This window comes from Hyla sarda, chromosome 4 (genome assembly GCF_029499605.1).
Source record: "Hyla sarda isolate aHylSar1 chromosome 4, aHylSar1.hap1, whole genome shotgun sequence".
NCBI lineage: Eukaryota > Metazoa > Chordata > Amphibia > Anura > Hylidae > Hyla > Hyla sarda.
The window spans coordinates 305,674,209-305,690,658 of record NC_079192.1 but is presented as its reverse complement, the minus strand read 5'-3'; the positions used below and the strand labels follow the sequence as shown (position 1 = coordinate 305,690,658).

General features: G+C 42.9%; 1 protein-coding gene and 1 long non-coding RNA gene across 4 annotated transcripts in view; one reads left to right on the top strand and one right to left on the bottom strand.

Moving 5' to 3' along the window:
• The window catches only part of IL17B (interleukin 17B), a 115,918-nt gene that overhangs the window by 51,725 nt on the left and 47,743 nt on the right, over nucleotides 1–16,450 (bottom strand). Inside the window, exon 1 of one of the 3 annotated variants that reach the window (XM_056574756.1) lies at nucleotides 9,015–9,035. The exons of the other annotated variants lie outside the window; for them this stretch is intronic. Within the exon in view, the coding sequence (XP_056430731.1) occupies nucleotides 9,015–9,020 (6 nt within the window). The 5' untranslated portion in view covers nucleotides 9,021–9,035. Of the gene's footprint in view, nucleotides 1–9,014; nucleotides 9,036–16,450 lie in introns of those variants that run through there. 3 annotated transcript variants of the gene reach the window in all.
• Nucleotides 1–16,450, top strand: part of LOC130369457 (uncharacterized) — a 72,624-nt gene that overhangs the window by 32,145 nt on the left and 24,029 nt on the right. The window contains exon 3 of the long non-coding RNA XR_008892766.1: nucleotides 9,412–9,502. This is a non-coding gene — a long non-coding RNA (uncharacterized LOC130369457). The remainder of the gene's footprint in view (nucleotides 1–9,411; nucleotides 9,503–16,450) is intronic.

Below are 16,450 nucleotides of genomic sequence, written 5' to 3'. Positions count from 1 at the left end.
CAGATCTTGGAAATGCCACCACTTTCTTATCTGTGGGAATCCAACCTCCGGGCTACCACCAATTCTGTGGAGGAAGATGATTTAGCTCTGCAGTACCTTTTAAAGAGTTGATAAATTATATAATCCTCCCAGTTCACTGCCCCCATCATGATAAACCACCCTCTGCCTTTATTTATATTATTTTTTAGTTTTCTACTTTGATATTGCTCTGTATTTTCTGCTCAGCCTCAGGTTCACAGACTGGAAAGGGGTGTTACCCAGCAGGGGAAGCCATACAGGGGATAACTTCCTCCCTTACTCTGCTACACACAGCCCAAAGCAGTTCAGTGTGAGATGAGCTATGATTGGATAAAGCTGGACCCCCCCTCCCCCTCAGAACTCCAGAGTGCATTTCCTGTGCAAAAGATCCCCCATCTTTTGCACAGGAAATGCAGTCTGGGGGTGGGGGTGGAATGTGCTTTGGTCAAGTAGCGAGACACCTAGTGGCAGCTTTTTTAAACACATAAAAAACATAGAAAACTTTCTTCTTTTAAACAAAGTATATTAGGCTGGGTTCACACTACGTTTTGCAACTACGGTTCCGATATACGGCTGGGAGGAGGGGGCGGGGCTTAATCACGGCGCCCGCACTCAGCCGTATAGGGGAACCGTATTTAATGCATGTCTATGAGCCGACCGGAGTGAACCGCAACCTCCGGTCGGCTGCTTTTTCGGCCGTATGTGGTTTCCCGACCATAGGCAAAAACGCGGTCGACCACGTCTATGAGCCGACCGGAGGCTGCGGTTCACTCCGGTCGGCTCATAGACATGCATTAAATACGGTTCCCCTATACGGCTGAGTGTGGGCGCTGCGATTAAGCCCCGCCCCCCTCCTCCCATCCGTATACGGGAACCGTAGTTACAAAACATAGTGTGAACCCAGCCTTAGAAAGATTTTTTATTTACCATATGTGCAATAGTAAAAATTTGTTTTAATGAGAGTGCCCATTCATCAGGATTAGAAAATGATAGTATATCCTAACAATATGCCATAATGTTCTAAGGAATAACCCTTTAAAATGTATGAATCCTGATGTGTTTTTTTTTTTTTTTTTTGTATGGTCAGCTTAAAGGGGTTTTCTGAAACTTGTAATGGTGTTAGCCTATCCTAATTCTATCTCCAAATATCCCAGCTGATCAGCAGAATGAACAGATTTGGGTATGTTAATGCTACACAGTCACAGTGCCAAGCATACAGTGAAAACTAGAGGTGCACCGAAATGGAAATTTCAGAACCGAAACGAAACCGAAATAAAAAAAAATGTCCGACCGATACCGATACTGAAAATGACTTCACCCCGTCTTCTGATAAAATGCAGCGCTCCGCTCATTAGATTAGATTAGATTCCCCCTTATTAGGTCGGGAGTTCCCCCACATTAGTAGGCAGCTCCCCCACAATAGTAGGCAGCTCCCCCACAATAGTAGGCAGCTCCCCCACATTAGGTCAGCATTTTCCCCACAATAGTAGGCAGCTCCCCCCAACAATAATAGGCAGTTCCCACACAATATTAGGCAGCTCCCCCCAACAATATTAGGCAGCTCCCCCCACATTTTTAGGCAGCTCCCCCCACATTAGGTCAGCAGTTCCCCCACAATAGTAGGCAGGTTCCCCACAATAGTAGGCAGCTCCCCCACATTAGGTCAGCATTTCCCCCACAATAGTAGGCAGGTTCCCCACAATAGTAGGCAGCTCCCCCCAACAATAGTAGGCAGTTCCCACACAATATTAGGCAGCTCCCCCCAACAATATTAGGCAGCTCCCCCCACATTTGTAGGCAGCTCCCCCACAATAGTAGGCAGGTTCCCCACAATAGTAGGCAGGTTCCCCACAATAGTAGGCAGTTCCCCCACAATATTAGGCAGCTCCCCCCACATTTGTAGGCAGCTCCCCCCCCCCCCCCACAATATTAGGCAGCTCCCCCCCCCCCCCCACAATATCAGGCAGCTCCCCCCAACAATATTAGGCAGCTCCCCCAACAATATTAGGCAGCTCCCCCAACAATATTAGGCAGCTCCCCCCCAACAATATTAGGCAGCTCCCCCCCAACAATATTAGGCAGCTCCCCCCCACAATATTAGGCAGCTCCCCCCCACAATATCAGGCAGCTCCACCCCAACAATATTAGGCAGCTCCCCCCCACAATATCAGGCAGCTCCACCCCAACAATATTAGGCAGCTCCCCCCACATTTGTAGGCAGCTCCCCCCCCACATTAGGTCAGCAGTTCCCCCACAATAGTAGGCAGCTTCCCCCCACCCCACAGACATACAGTTTCCAGCTATATATACAGTGTATGGCTGGAGGCTGTATGTCTGTGTGCTGCCCCCACAGTGTTCCGGTCACCGCTCCTCCGGCCCGGGGTCACATCTACTGCTATGGCCTATGGACCATCAGTGACGTCTCGTGCGTACGACCATAGAGGCGGAGAAGCGAAGGACCGAAGGAGGATCGCAGGAGGACGCCGGGGAATGGTGAGTGACCGGCGGACATCCTTATGTCCCGAAAAGATTTTTCGGGACACAGGGATGTCCGGGATAGGAATACTTCTTTTTATGTGCCCGGGCCGGCTCCCGTGTGTGGCTGCAGGCGGGGGCCGACCAGAGCATATAAAACCTAATACTGTATACTAAAAACCAGGGGGCCTCCAGCTGTTGTGAAACTACAACTCCCAGCATGCCCGGACAGACTTTGCCATTCCGGGCATGCTGGGAGTTGTAGTTTCACAACAGCTGGAGGCCCCCTGGTTTTTAGTATACAGTATTATATACCCCCCCCCCCCCCTGCACCCCCCACGAGTGCCTCTGCCACTGGCAGTGTTTATAACTTGTGCTGTGGGCGGGCAGGGGAGGTGGGTCATTATCAGCACTTTTTTTGTTGTTTCGGCATTTTGCCGAAATAGCCATTTTCGGCCAATATGTATCGGCCGCCGATATATCGGTGCATCCCTAGTGAAAACCTTTTTAAAGGGTTACTCCGCTCCACAGCGTCCGGAACATTGAGTTCCTGAACGCTGTGCGCGGGCTTCCATGTTCACACCCGCCCCCTTGTGATGTCATGCCCCTTCATGTGACGTCATGTCCCGCCCCCTCAATGCAAGTCTATGGGAGGGGCGTGACGGCCGTTGCGCCCCCTTGCAATAGACTTTCATTAAGGGGGCAGGCCGTGACGTCACGAGGGGGCGGGCGTGAACATGGAAGCCTGCACACAGCATTCAGAAACTCAATGTTCCGGACGCTGGGGAGCGGAGAAACCCTTTAAATGGCTACTCTCATTAAACATAATTTTTTTAATTCAATAGATTATGCCTAAATAAAAATCTTTATAATATATGTCATTGAAAAAAAAAATCTATCTTTCACACTTTATTTTACATTTGAAATCCTGGCCACAAGGTGTCACCCTACATGGTCCAGGAATCATTCCCCCCCCCCCCCCAACACCCCCCCCCCCCCCCCCTGACGTCGGGCAATGTGGACCGAAATGCGCATTCTCAGCTCGCTCTCTGCCTGTATATGAAACAGTGCTCGTGCGCGCGCGGCGAGTGTAATTTAAATATCCCTGCCCCCTGCATCTTCCTCTTCTCAGTGCAGCTCGTGGGTGCGCGGCACGCGTAATTTAAATATCCCCACCCCTGCATCTCCCTCTTTTCAGTGCGGGAAGACGGGCGGAAGACGGCCGGCCAGGCTTCAGATGACGATGCGCCTGCCGGGCCACGCCCACTTCCTGCCCTCGCAAACAGCTTAACACTGAGCTACCAAAGATGCTATTAGAAAGGTAATTAAATGGAGTTTTACAAAAAAAATAAGACCACTTATTAGACCACTTTTTAAGGCATTCCTTACTATATATGTAATGAGTTATTAGGAACATGCAATTGGCACCAAACATGGTGAGTTGGTTGAAATTATTTACCAGCCAGATAAAAAATAAAATGTCTTTTGGGTCTGCGGCAACTGAAACATGTAAATGGAAAGTCGTCGAGTCGCTATAACAGTTCTTTCGGGGATTGGATGTTTGCACATAGTTATACAGTAAAAATGTAGATAAGGCCTAAAATATGTCTCCAAAGCTATGTGCTGAAAAGAAAGTTCCAAGTCAGAATGCAGCTTATGACCTCTACTTGAAAAGATTTAGCTTAAAGGGGTATTCCGGCTTTAGACATTTTATCCCGGTCGTTACGCCCCCTCCCATAGACATGAATGGAGGGGGCGTGACGTCATGAGGGGGGGCGTGGCGCTGCGTCGCATCTCCAGTCCCTAAAATTCCGAGCCTGGAGATGCAGCTCCGCACATAATGCAGGTGCTGCAGGTAGATCGTGGGGGGGTCCCAGCAGCAGGGCCCCCGCGATCAGACATGTTATTCCCTATCCTTTGGATAGGGAATAAAATGTCTAAAGCCGGAATATCCCTTTAACATTGGATGGAAGATTCATTCATGTCTGCCTTATGTTTCATTTATTTGTACACAATGGCCCTGATTTATCAATCTGTCTGAGACAGAAACTGGAGTGATTTTCCCAAGCAACCAATCACGGCTAAGCTTTCATTTTACCAAAGCTCCATAATATATAAAACATGAGCTGTGATTGGTTGCTTGGGAAAATCACTCCAGTTTCTGTCTCAGACAGATTGATAAATCAGGGCCAATGTTTGTACACACACATTTATTTGAAAACAATAGGTACTGCGTATACTATTTTTAGACAATATTCAGGCATTATTATTTTAGACAATGAATGATCAATACATGATGGTATTAGACTCTGTAAGGTGAAATTGTATCTGCTACACAGTATTGATAGCATTCGTTCATCACCCTAGAAAGGTATTGTTTGACCACTATATGGCAGAAGCTGTATGGCAGATATACATATAGTATCCCCACCTTTGTAAGCCAACGTACCTAGTGTCCCTTTTCTTGCATAAACATGTTAAAACAAATATTAATACAGGCAAAGGAAATAATTTCCTCTTTTGACATCCATTATGTGTGCCCTACCTTAACCCCTTAAGGACTGAGCCCTTTTTCACCTTAAGAACTGAGCCCTTTTTTGCAATTCTGGCCACCGTCACTTTAAGCGTTAATAACTCTGAAACGCTTTTACCAAATATTCTGATTCTGAGATTGTTTTTCCGTGACATATTCTACTTTATTTTGGTGGTAAATTTTTGGCGTTACCTGCATCCTTTCTTGGTGAAAAATGCCAAAATTTCATGAAAATTTAGAAACTTAAGCATTTTTCTAACTTTGAAGCTCTCTACTTGTAAGGAAAATGGATATTCCAAATAAATGTTATTTTTATTCACAAATACAATATGTCCACTTTATGTTGGCATCATAAAATGGACATATTTTTACTTTTTGAAAAAATTAGAGGGCTTCAAAGTAGAGCCGCAATTTCAGCAGGCATCCCGATCTGGTCCCCAACCGGCTAGCGGCGGGGACCGGAGTTCCCACGGGCGTATCCATAAGCCCTCAGTCCTTAAGGACTTTAAAACGGGGGCGTATGGATACGCCCGCCGTCCTTAACAGGTTAAAGGGGTACTCCACTGGCCAGTGGAGTACCTCTTTAAAGGGTTACCCAAGTGGAAAAAAAAATGTCAATCAACTGGTGCCAGAACGTTAAATAGATTTGTAAATTACTTCTATTTAAAAATCTTATTCGTTCAGGTACTTATCAGCTGCTGTATACTACAGAGGAAGTTCTTTTCTTTTTTAATTTCTTTTCGGTCTGACCACAGTGCTCTCAGCTGACACCTCTGTGCATGTCAGGAACTGTCCAGAGCAGGAGAGGTTTGCCATGGGGATTTGTTCCCACTCTGGAGCAGAGAGCACTGTGGTCAGACAAAAAAAGAAATTTTAAAAGAAAAGAACTTCCTTTGAAGCATACATCAGCTGATAAGTACTGAAAGGATTAAGATTTTTATATAGAAGTAATTTACAAATCTGTTTAACTTTCCCGTTCATTAAAAAATATTTTCCACTGGAGTGCCCCTTTAAGAACAATCTATGACTATGTTTGGGAAGGTGTATCATGCACGGCCCAGCTGCTAACTGCACACAATACCAAGACACACATATAGAATTCTTACATCCCTAGCCTGTTGGCCTTGGACAGTTTGCACATGATGGACACTAAACATAGATATCTAAAGTTCGGTGATTGGATCTCAAGACCGACATAATTTATGCTAAGGCAGTGCATAATAATGTTATAATATATAATACCATGTAACTTGTTTGCAATGTAAAGTGGCACAGAATTTGATGGTGCCATATAAATGATCATAGCATAGTAATTATCTTTTATGCAATTCTCTAATATTTAATCTTTAAAAACTTTTTGGGGAGTTGAATCGTGTTGATAGTATTCATTACTTTCTTTCTATGTACTATCCTGCTTATATTGCTGTTATCCCTGATACTTTCCATGCAGCACACTGTTGATAATCAGGGCTTTTTCTGCTGTCCTCAAGACTTTTCTCTCCAGTCTGTGTATATATATATCTATGGTTGACAATTCTGTCTTTTGTCTGTATATAACAATCCCCCCACCTTCCTGTACCTTTTCAGCTCTGGTGACTAGCTGGAGGGTTTTTTCCGGAGAGACAGATTGCCTGTTAATACTTGTTAATGTAAATAATGTCTCTATTTAGAAAGGATGTAGCATGTAAGGCTTGTGCAGAGAGGGGGTCACAGGCAGATCCGTAAATGGCAACAAAGCTGTACGTGAAAGCTAATAGCAAAATGAAGACATGATTGCCATGATTAAAGAAGTGCCCCAATATAAGAACAGATGATGGATAGCCAATAACAGAAAAGTGACAGGCGTGCTCACCAGATGCATAAATGGCTGGTAATTACGAGGAGCAAGTGCCATGAATAGAGGGTAATTTCAAGGAGCAACTGTCCAGCACAGAGATGTCAGACAATTACATATAGAATACGATTATATATATATATATATATATATATATATATATATATGTATATATATGCATACACAAAAAAATAAAGGGAACACTTAAACAACACAATGTAACTCCAAGTCAATCACACTTCTGTGAAATCACACTGTCCACTCAGGAAGCAACACTGATTGACAATCAATTTCACATGCTGTTGTGCAAATAGAACTGACAACAAGTGGAAATGATAAGCTATTAGCAAGACACCCCCAATAAAGGAGTGGTTCTGCAGGTGATGACCACAGACCACTTCTCAGTTCCTGTGGCTCAGGTAGTGCAGCTCATCCAGGATGGCACATCAATGCGAGCTGTAGCAAGAAGGTTTGCTAGGATGTGTTATCTTAGTGTTCCCTTTATATTTTTGAGCAGGGTACAGTATATCACAGAGAGACTAATGTACCAAACTGTGTGATAAAAAAGAGCTTTTAAAAGTGAGACAAGTTTTTACCTTTACTTCATTGTTACATGGATAAAGAATAGAACTACAAAATGTGCAGCACTGTATGCATGTGTTTGAAGATGCTCAATCTCAATTTGGCCTCCATTATTCACTTCACATTTGGCTCCAGAATGATTATCATGACACAGTGAAATACTGTATAATGCATATATTAAATTTGAGTTTTTCATCCCCTAGAAACCCCTTTTTATCGTGCATTGTTTGCCTTCTCCCAGGCAGGCAACAGATTCTCACTGCAGATAAAAAATCTGTCTGGAATGCAACACTTACAAAGGCCAAGATCAGCGCAGCTTCGAAGAGCCAAAAGCATCATTAAGATTATTATTTGAGATCTTCATGTTTTTAATCCTGTCATATTGTAAGAAGATAAGCTCCGAAATTTCTGTTTGGTATTTCACATTAGATGTTGAAAAATGCTAAGTAGACAGTTCAGAGAACTTTGCTAAAAGAGTTAGTACTATTAAAGGGTTTTCCCGCCTAAGTGGTACAATATTGCTACGACATGCCATTACTCTATCATCAGTGAGGGTCCAATGCCTGGGAGACGGAGACACCATGCTGGTTTAGCGCTGTTTAACAACAGTAAAAGGAGAAAGAGGGATTTACCAGTGCTGCAGCTTCCTTATTCTGAGGGTTAGTGGGGGTCTCTGAGGCCTTACTCAACCAGAGATTGTATACCCTGAACAGTAATCTAGTTGTCTATGCAATGATATTATGTGTATGAAAAGCTCAAGTGTAAACATTACTGGAAACATTTTTTTAAAGTGGTATTCCAGCCGCGTTTACATATATTTATAATGATACCCTCCAGTCGCTCACTGCTGCTTCCAGGTTCCTGTAACAAGTTATCCCAGCAGGGACTGCCCACTCTGCCAATCACTGGCCACATTGGTGACCCGCCAGTTTACTGTCTAAGGTAAATTGAAAGGCAAGACTTAAGTGGATAATAGAATGCAAAACTGGAGCATTGAGAAGTGAAAAAACATTACCTGATCAGATGACTCCAGATTTCTGTTGTACTCATAAGAGGTGCAGCCATATTTCTATAACTAGGCCAAGACGACCTAGGCTTATGTGGCACAGTTTTTTTTTTTTTTTTTTTAAATCTCTGGTGGCTGCCATCAAGTTTGGACAATTTTAGTGGTACTAGTGACAGTTGCCTAATAGGTGTAGAGCAGTACTGCGCAGGAAGTGGGTGGCCTTACTGCAAGCCAGAGTTGCCTCACCCTCACATATAGAAAGGATTCATAACAAGCTGAGCATTGCAGCCAGCTCAGCATCATCCAATGGGGAGGCAGACACGTCCTTAGTAAATGGTAAGAGGATGATCAGCATCATTCGGTGGTTAGAGTCTCCATCAGCCAGTGTTATCTGATGGAGACTCTCCTCATTGGATGATGCTAAGCTTGCTCTTACCATTCACTGCTAAGGATAGAGTTTGGCCCAAACAGGTATCAACAGTTAAAGACTGGTGGAGGTCACAAACTCATTTGGGGTATTTTTTTTCTTCTTGCTTATATAACATTCTGGCTGACCAAGTTCCTACCTTCATGGCAACTGTTGATTCGATGACAGAAGGACACTTTAAGAAAGACAGTGCACAATGCCCCAATGGTAAAGTAGTCATTGGTTCCAGGAACATGACATTGAGATTTCATTGCTTCTCTGGGCTTTACAATTCCAGATCTTAATTCTGTAGATCTCCAGGATGAGGTAGAGTGGGCACAGTGCTATCTAGTCAGCTTTTAGAAGCATTCTACCAAGCTGGAGGGTGAACTGATGCAGAGTCTGTACATGTAGCATAATGTTAAACATCTATTTGTTGACTTACAATCTGTACCGTAAAATTTGGAGCTCCTTTTGAAACTAGCAATATTACTATTATACAGTCTGTTACACTATTTTTGCTATATTTAATCGGTTTCCCTTTTGTATAACTGCAGGCATCCATACATTCTTTGAAAACCGGCAGATGCATTGTCAGTACTGCTGGCAACCATCCATAATGACCTTTGTGCTATTGAGACCTGAACGGTAAGCCTGGGCTGCATGCCACAATACAAAAGAAAAAGAGAAGTCAATGTACAGGTGCATGCTGCAAACAAATGCAGTGGGAAGTTTTTGATACACTGCCGATTTTGCAGGTTTTCCTACTTACAAAGCATGTAGAGGTCAGTCATTTTTATCATAGGTACTGTGAGAGACGGAATCTAAAAAATCCCGAAAATCACATTGTATGTTATTTTAAAAAACAATTAGCATTTTATTGCATTACATAAGTGTTTGATACCATCAGAAAAGCATAACATAATATTTGGTACAGAAACCTTTGTTTGCAATTACAGGATCAAACATTTCTTGTAGTTCTTGCCCACTCCTCCATACAGACCTTATCCAGATCCTTCAGGTTTGTATTCAGGTCTGGAGACTGGGTAGGCCACTCCAGGATCTTGAGATGCTTACTTGGTTGCCCTGGCTGTGTGTTTTGGGTTGTTGTCATGCTCCAAGACCCAGCCACGACCCATCTTCATGGCTCTTACTGAGGGAAGGAGGTTGTAGGCTAAGATCTCGCGATACATGGCCCCATCCATCATGCCCTCAATACAGTGCAGTCATCCTATCCCCTTTGCAGAAAAGGAGCGCAAAAGAATGATGTTTCCACTTCAATGCTTCACGGTTGGGATGGTGTTCTTGGGGTTTTACTCATCCTTCTTCTTCCTTCAAACATGGCGAGTGGAGTTTACACCAAAAAGCTTTATTTTTGTCTCATCAGACCACATGACCTTCTCCCATTCCTCCTCTGGATCATCCAGATGGTCATTGGCAAACCGGATGGGCCAGGACATGCGCTGGCTTGAGCAGGGGGACCTTGTGTGCACTGCAGGATTTTAATTATTTTAATCCATGATGGATGGAATGGTTTTCTTGCAGACTGTGGTCCCAGCTCTCTTCAGGTCATTTACCAGGTCCTGCCGTGTAGTTCTGGGCTGATCCCTCACCTTCCTTGTGATCACTGATGCCCCATGAGGTGAGATCTTGCATGGAGCCCCAGACCGGGAGAGATTGACTATCATCTTGAACTTCTTCCATTTTCTAATAATTGTGCCAACGGTTGTTGCCTTCTCACCAAGCTACTTGCCTATTGTCCTGTTGCCCATTCCAGGTCTACAATTTTATCCATGATGTCCTTACACAGCTCTCTGGTCTTGGCCATTGTGGATAGGTTAGAGTCTGTCTAATTGAGTGTGTCTACAGGTGTCTTTTATACAGGTAATGAGTTCAAACAGGTGCAGTAAATACAGGTAATGAGTGGAGAACAGGATGGCTTCTTTAAGAAAAAATAACAGGTCTGTGAGAGCTGGAATTCTTACTGGTTGGTAGGTGATCAAATACTTATGTCATGCAATAAAATTCTAATTATTTTTTTTTTTTTAAATCATATATTGTGATTTTCTGGATTTTTGTTTTAGATTCCGTCTCTCACAGTACCTATGATTAAAAGTACAGACCTCTACATGCTTTGTATGTAGGAAAACCTGCAAAATTGGCAGTGTATCAAATGAAGCAGCACTCTGTGAGTAATAAGAATATGGGGATTATTTTGCATTGCTGCATTTATGTTCTGCATGCCGCAATATAGATTATAACAGCAAACATCTTTATCAGTAAAGCTCTGTTTATACTATGTTCACATTCAGTGTATGCCCTAGAAAGGCTCCTGGCACATTTCCATAGAGCCCCACTGCACTGATGGGACAAAACAGTATTCTGAACCAAATACAATGTAAAGTATAGGTAAGTGATCTTCAACCTGCTGACCTCCAGATGTTGCAAAACTACAACTCTCAGCATGCCCGGACAGCCGTTGGCTGTCCGGGCATTCTGGGAGTTGTAGTTTTGCAACATCTGGAGGTCCGCAGGTTGAAGACCACTGGTATAGGAGGTAATACTCGCGTGTCCCCGCCGCTCCGGACCGGTCACCCCTGCCCTGGATGTCGCCCTCCATCGCTGTCGCCGCGTCCCCGGGGTGTCCCTGTCGATCTCCCGAACGTCTCTGCTGCCCGGTATCCTCGCTCTCCGTCGCCGCCATCACGTCGACACGCACGCCGCTCCTATTGGATGACAGGACAGCGTGCGTGACGACATGATGACGACGAAGGAGAGCGCCGGCCATGCAGGGGATCCCGGCACGGAGCAGACACCGAGGAGGCAGGTAAGGTCCCTCCCGGTGTCCTGTAAGCTGTTCGGGACGCCGCGATTTCACCGCGGCGGTCCTGAACAGCCCGACTGAGCAGCCGGGTTAGTGTCACTTTCGCTTCAGATGCGGCGGTCAGCTTTGATTGCCACGTCCGAAAGGGTTAATACAGGGCATCACCGCGATCGGTGATGTCCTGTATTAGCCGCGGGTCCCGGCCGTTGATGATTGCAGGGACCGCCGCGATAGGACAGGGTTTTAATGTGTATTTGCCGTATAAGACCCCAGCACCAACTTTTTCCCCCCAGTTTTGGGGAAGAAAAAGTGCGTCTTATACGGCGAAAAATATGGTATATCATTGCACAATATTACACTGGGACAATATTTTTCCTGTGCATGGTAACTGTGACATTTTGAACCATCCTTTTGTGGCAATTTGTTCCATTGACACATTTAACAATTACAATATGTTTCTCTCATAAAACATGGCTCAAATTATAAGGAACAGGTTAAATAAAAGAAAAAAAAAGAAAAAACTTAAAGGGGTTATCCAGGAAAAAACTTTTTTTTATAGATCAACTGGCTCCAGAAAGTTAAACAGATTTGTAAATTACTTCTATAAAAAAAATCTTAATCCTTTCTGTACTTATGAGCTTCTGAAGTTTAGGTTGTTCTTTTCTGTCTAAGTAATCTCTGATGACACGTGTCTCGGAAACCGCCCAGTTTAGAAGAGGTTTGCTATGGGAATTTGCTTCTAAACTGGGCATTTCCCGAGACACGTGTCATCAGAGAGCACTTAGACAGAAAAGAACAACCTTAACTTCAGAAGCTCATAAGTACTGAAAGGATTAAGATTTTTTAATAGAAGTAATTTACAAATCTGTTTAACTTTCTGGAACCAGTTGATATATATATATAAAAAAAAGTTTTTTCCTGGAATACCCCTTTAACTAAGTGAAAACAAATCTAAACAAAGGCAGAAAAGCATTTAAAGTATTACATTTGGCTCCTCTGTGCTTTAAACCTCCTGCCTGGCACCACTGTGTGTATTGTATCCTAACAATCCCAAGAGGCTTTTAATGTATTTTTAGAATTCTTGGTGTTGTAAAATAGATTGCAAGCTTATAAGCACACAGCTCTCATACAGATGCACTCCGGGGCAGGCAGACTTTGTGTCATGTTTCTTGCATCACTTGTCTATACTTACAAAAATGACTGGTGGAATCTTTTGAAAATGGCTGTTGAAAATAAAAGTTCGTTGTAAGTGTTTATGTGACAGGACAGGAGCGGAGAAGCTGGATACATCTAAACATTGCCTTATTAAGGCAGCTCTGTAAGGTGGGGTCACGTCCGCTGGGTCATGAAACACGATTTTACCATCCCAAGAACAAACAAAGGCTGACATTAGGATTTTCATCTCGTAAAGGCTTGTGCTATATTTATAAGACTGAATCTAGAAGAGCTTTCTAAACTTCTCTAAGCCTCAGTGGGCAAAAATGTTTATAAAAAAGAAAAAAAAAGTGTATTTTATATCTTATCTTTGTAAATTAAGATGTAATACAATATGTCACTTGGGATCTAAGACTCCTATAATTCTCGTTTGAGAAGGTGTTTTATGTGAATAGTGCCAGCGCCTGAGTAGAATGCAGAATATGGTGCCAACCACGAGCTGCATCTATAGAACAGCCTTAAATGGTTTATCAGGCACATCTTGGGTTTACATACACCTGAAATTGTCTCTTCAATGTATAAATGACAATATGACAATGTAATATAATAGAATCTGTATGGACTCCATATCAGGAATTCACATTAAGGGTAGGGTCACATGTGCCGTATTTTGCTGCATATTTTCCTACCCATTCAAGGAGTAGCAAAATACGCAGGTGATTTTGTTACATATTGACTTCTATAGGTAAGAAAATACGCAGCAGCAAATACACAGCAAAATAGTGAACCTACCATAAAGGGGTATTTCAGTTTTTTTTTTTCTTTAGCCTTTGAGCCTATGATGCCAAGTTATGCGTAATAGGCCTTTGTTACCTTCTTGGGCCACTTTGTCTCGTTTTCATGCACAGGACCCACAGCTGGAAGTGCTGTAGTGTGAATCTTTTTAATTGACTGCTGTTGATGACCTTTTCCCAGCATTCCATGCAGTCAGAGACAATATGTCATAAGTCACATGTTCTCCAGGAGGTATGGCTCTGCTGCAGTGGGTGGGTGGATATCATTACTTTAGTAAATCCCTTCCACCCTGATTTCCACCTACCCACTGCAGCATAGCCATGCGCCCCTAGAGACCATGGAACTTCTAGCATATTATCTCTGACCACATGGAATGCTGGGAAAGGTCGGAGACAGCAGAAAAATAAAAAGACATGCACTACAGCACTTCCAGGTATGGGTTCTTTGCATGAAAACAGGACAAAGCGGCACACAGAGTTAACAGAAGTCTAATACACGTTAGTTTCATTTGGCATCATGAGCTCAAAGGCTAAAGAAAAAAAATAATGGAATACCCCTTTAAAAAAATACATCGGTGCCATAGATCACATTGAAGACAAAGCAGAATCCATATAGTTTTCACACAAATGATGACATGTCAGCTGCATTAAAAACAACTGTAAACAATACTGGGTACATAAGCATGTCTCACACTTTATCGAACAGCCCATTGATTTCAGTGGGAACTGTGTACTCCTGTGGTGGTAGTGCAATGTTCCTCAGATTTAAAGGGGTAATCTGGGGATCAAAAATATTTTTCAGTTAATCCATTAGGCATATTTGAGTCCTTTAGTAACATACTTTTATTGGTTTTAATGTAAGCCCTCTCAATCACAGTGTACAGGGTACTATGGAAATAAAAAGAAAACATACTCACCTGTCTTTATCCCCCATCACTGCCATTTTGACAGCTCCCAGTATGCATTACGTACAGTTGCTTTCTGCACAAGAAGTGCCTATTTAGCCAATTACTGGCCAAGGTAGGTCACTTCTGAGATCAATGTGGAAAAAGCATCAGCAACAGGAACTGGGAGCTCATGGAATGACAGTGGCTAGGGGAAAGGGGCAGGTGAGTATGCTTTCTTTTAATTAAAAAATTTTTGGGTGTTGGAATACCACTTTGAACATGACTAGGGATTATTAGCCAAGCTAGAAACTCCTCCATATGAAGAAGCACCCATCTGTAGAAAGCTGTTTTCATACAAACTTTGCTACGTATTTCTGAGAAAATGACACCAAGCGTTGACCCACCCAGGGGTTGTACACATAAAAAGGTCCCTGTGTCAAAACATGGTGTCAAAGTTTTTGTGCAAATAAATCTTTACTTTTTGATGTGGCAACAAACTGCTTTTTTCATTTGACACATAAAGCTCTTCATAGTAACTTTATGCTCCTCTTTAGACTCTTTTGGGTCAGCTCAGTAGGCAATCCTTTCATATGCTCCTATTGTACATTAATATTTCCTAAGCCAGTGTGTGCACTGCTGAGTCCATGCGGAGTCTGCTCCTCAACTGTTTACATTCCTATTGTATGCACTTATCTCATTGTGTGTGTACAAATGAAGGGGAAAGAGCCTAAAACATGTCATCAAAGTTCTCCACACATTTGTTAGCTGCTATGCACACTAAATATACAAATATTGACTGCGAGACATAACAACTGTATTTAGTTTAGAAATAGCTTTTTGCCCCTTGAGGCAGAACTCAAGATTATAAACTCCTCAACCTCTGAATTTCATTTTTGTGAAATATTTTTAAATAGAACTAGTGCAAAACAGTACCAGATGTATTGCTAATATACAAGTACCTGGAATAGTGGCATAAAACTATGTCAGTGGGGACAGTACCAGATACAGGTCCCATAGCCACAGAGACAGTCAGATTGGCCCTTAACTATGCCAATGCCTTCTCAAAAGTAAAGGCAATAAGAGGTGCAGTTGAATCTATAACAAGGCCAACAACAGTGGATATAAAACACCCATCTCCTCCAAGCTCCAAGAAAATGTCCTGAACCCTCACCTTGCTAATAAAGGCCCAGTCTCTAAAAGGAAAAACGGTAATCTCACGGTGACTATGTATGACCATAGTCATGCAGAAGAGCTTTGCTTGTGCAGTTGCAACCCTCCTCCGACTTCCACCCTATCATTTTTATCTAAATACCATTATGTATCAGTCATGTTTATTCAGGCATTTCTTACCCAACATTGAATACTTAAACTCTATTTAGTTGGCTGTACATTAGGAATTTCACATGTTCGTTTTCTTAAAAACATGACAAATGATACAAAAATTGTCTAGGAATATGTTCACATGAGCACAATCTGCATGACTTTTGCCAGTTTCTACATAAAAACCCACATGGTTTCACTGTAAAACAAACATCTCCCATTGATTTCAGTGGGAGACATGGAACTACTCAGAAAAAGTGCATGGTGCAACTTTGAGGCTCCCAATGATATCAGTGGAAGCTTCATGCCAGGACCTCCCCATACTAACTACAAGAGAGAGTAAGGTTGTGATGCACTGTATACAGGCAAGGGGTTTGCACATACCCTAAATCTGCTTTTTTCTTCTATACAATATCACTAGAGTGCCTCAAACAACTCTGTCTTTGCTACTCATGTGACTCTGGTCAATGCATTTGACAATTAGAAATCTGCAAGGATTCAGGCACGTTGGGCTTGAAAAAGATTAGAGCAGCTGAGTTTATTTAACCATGACAAGGAGCATCCTCAGTATCAAAAGGAATTACTTGGCATACAGCCAAGTAAAAAAAAACTTTGA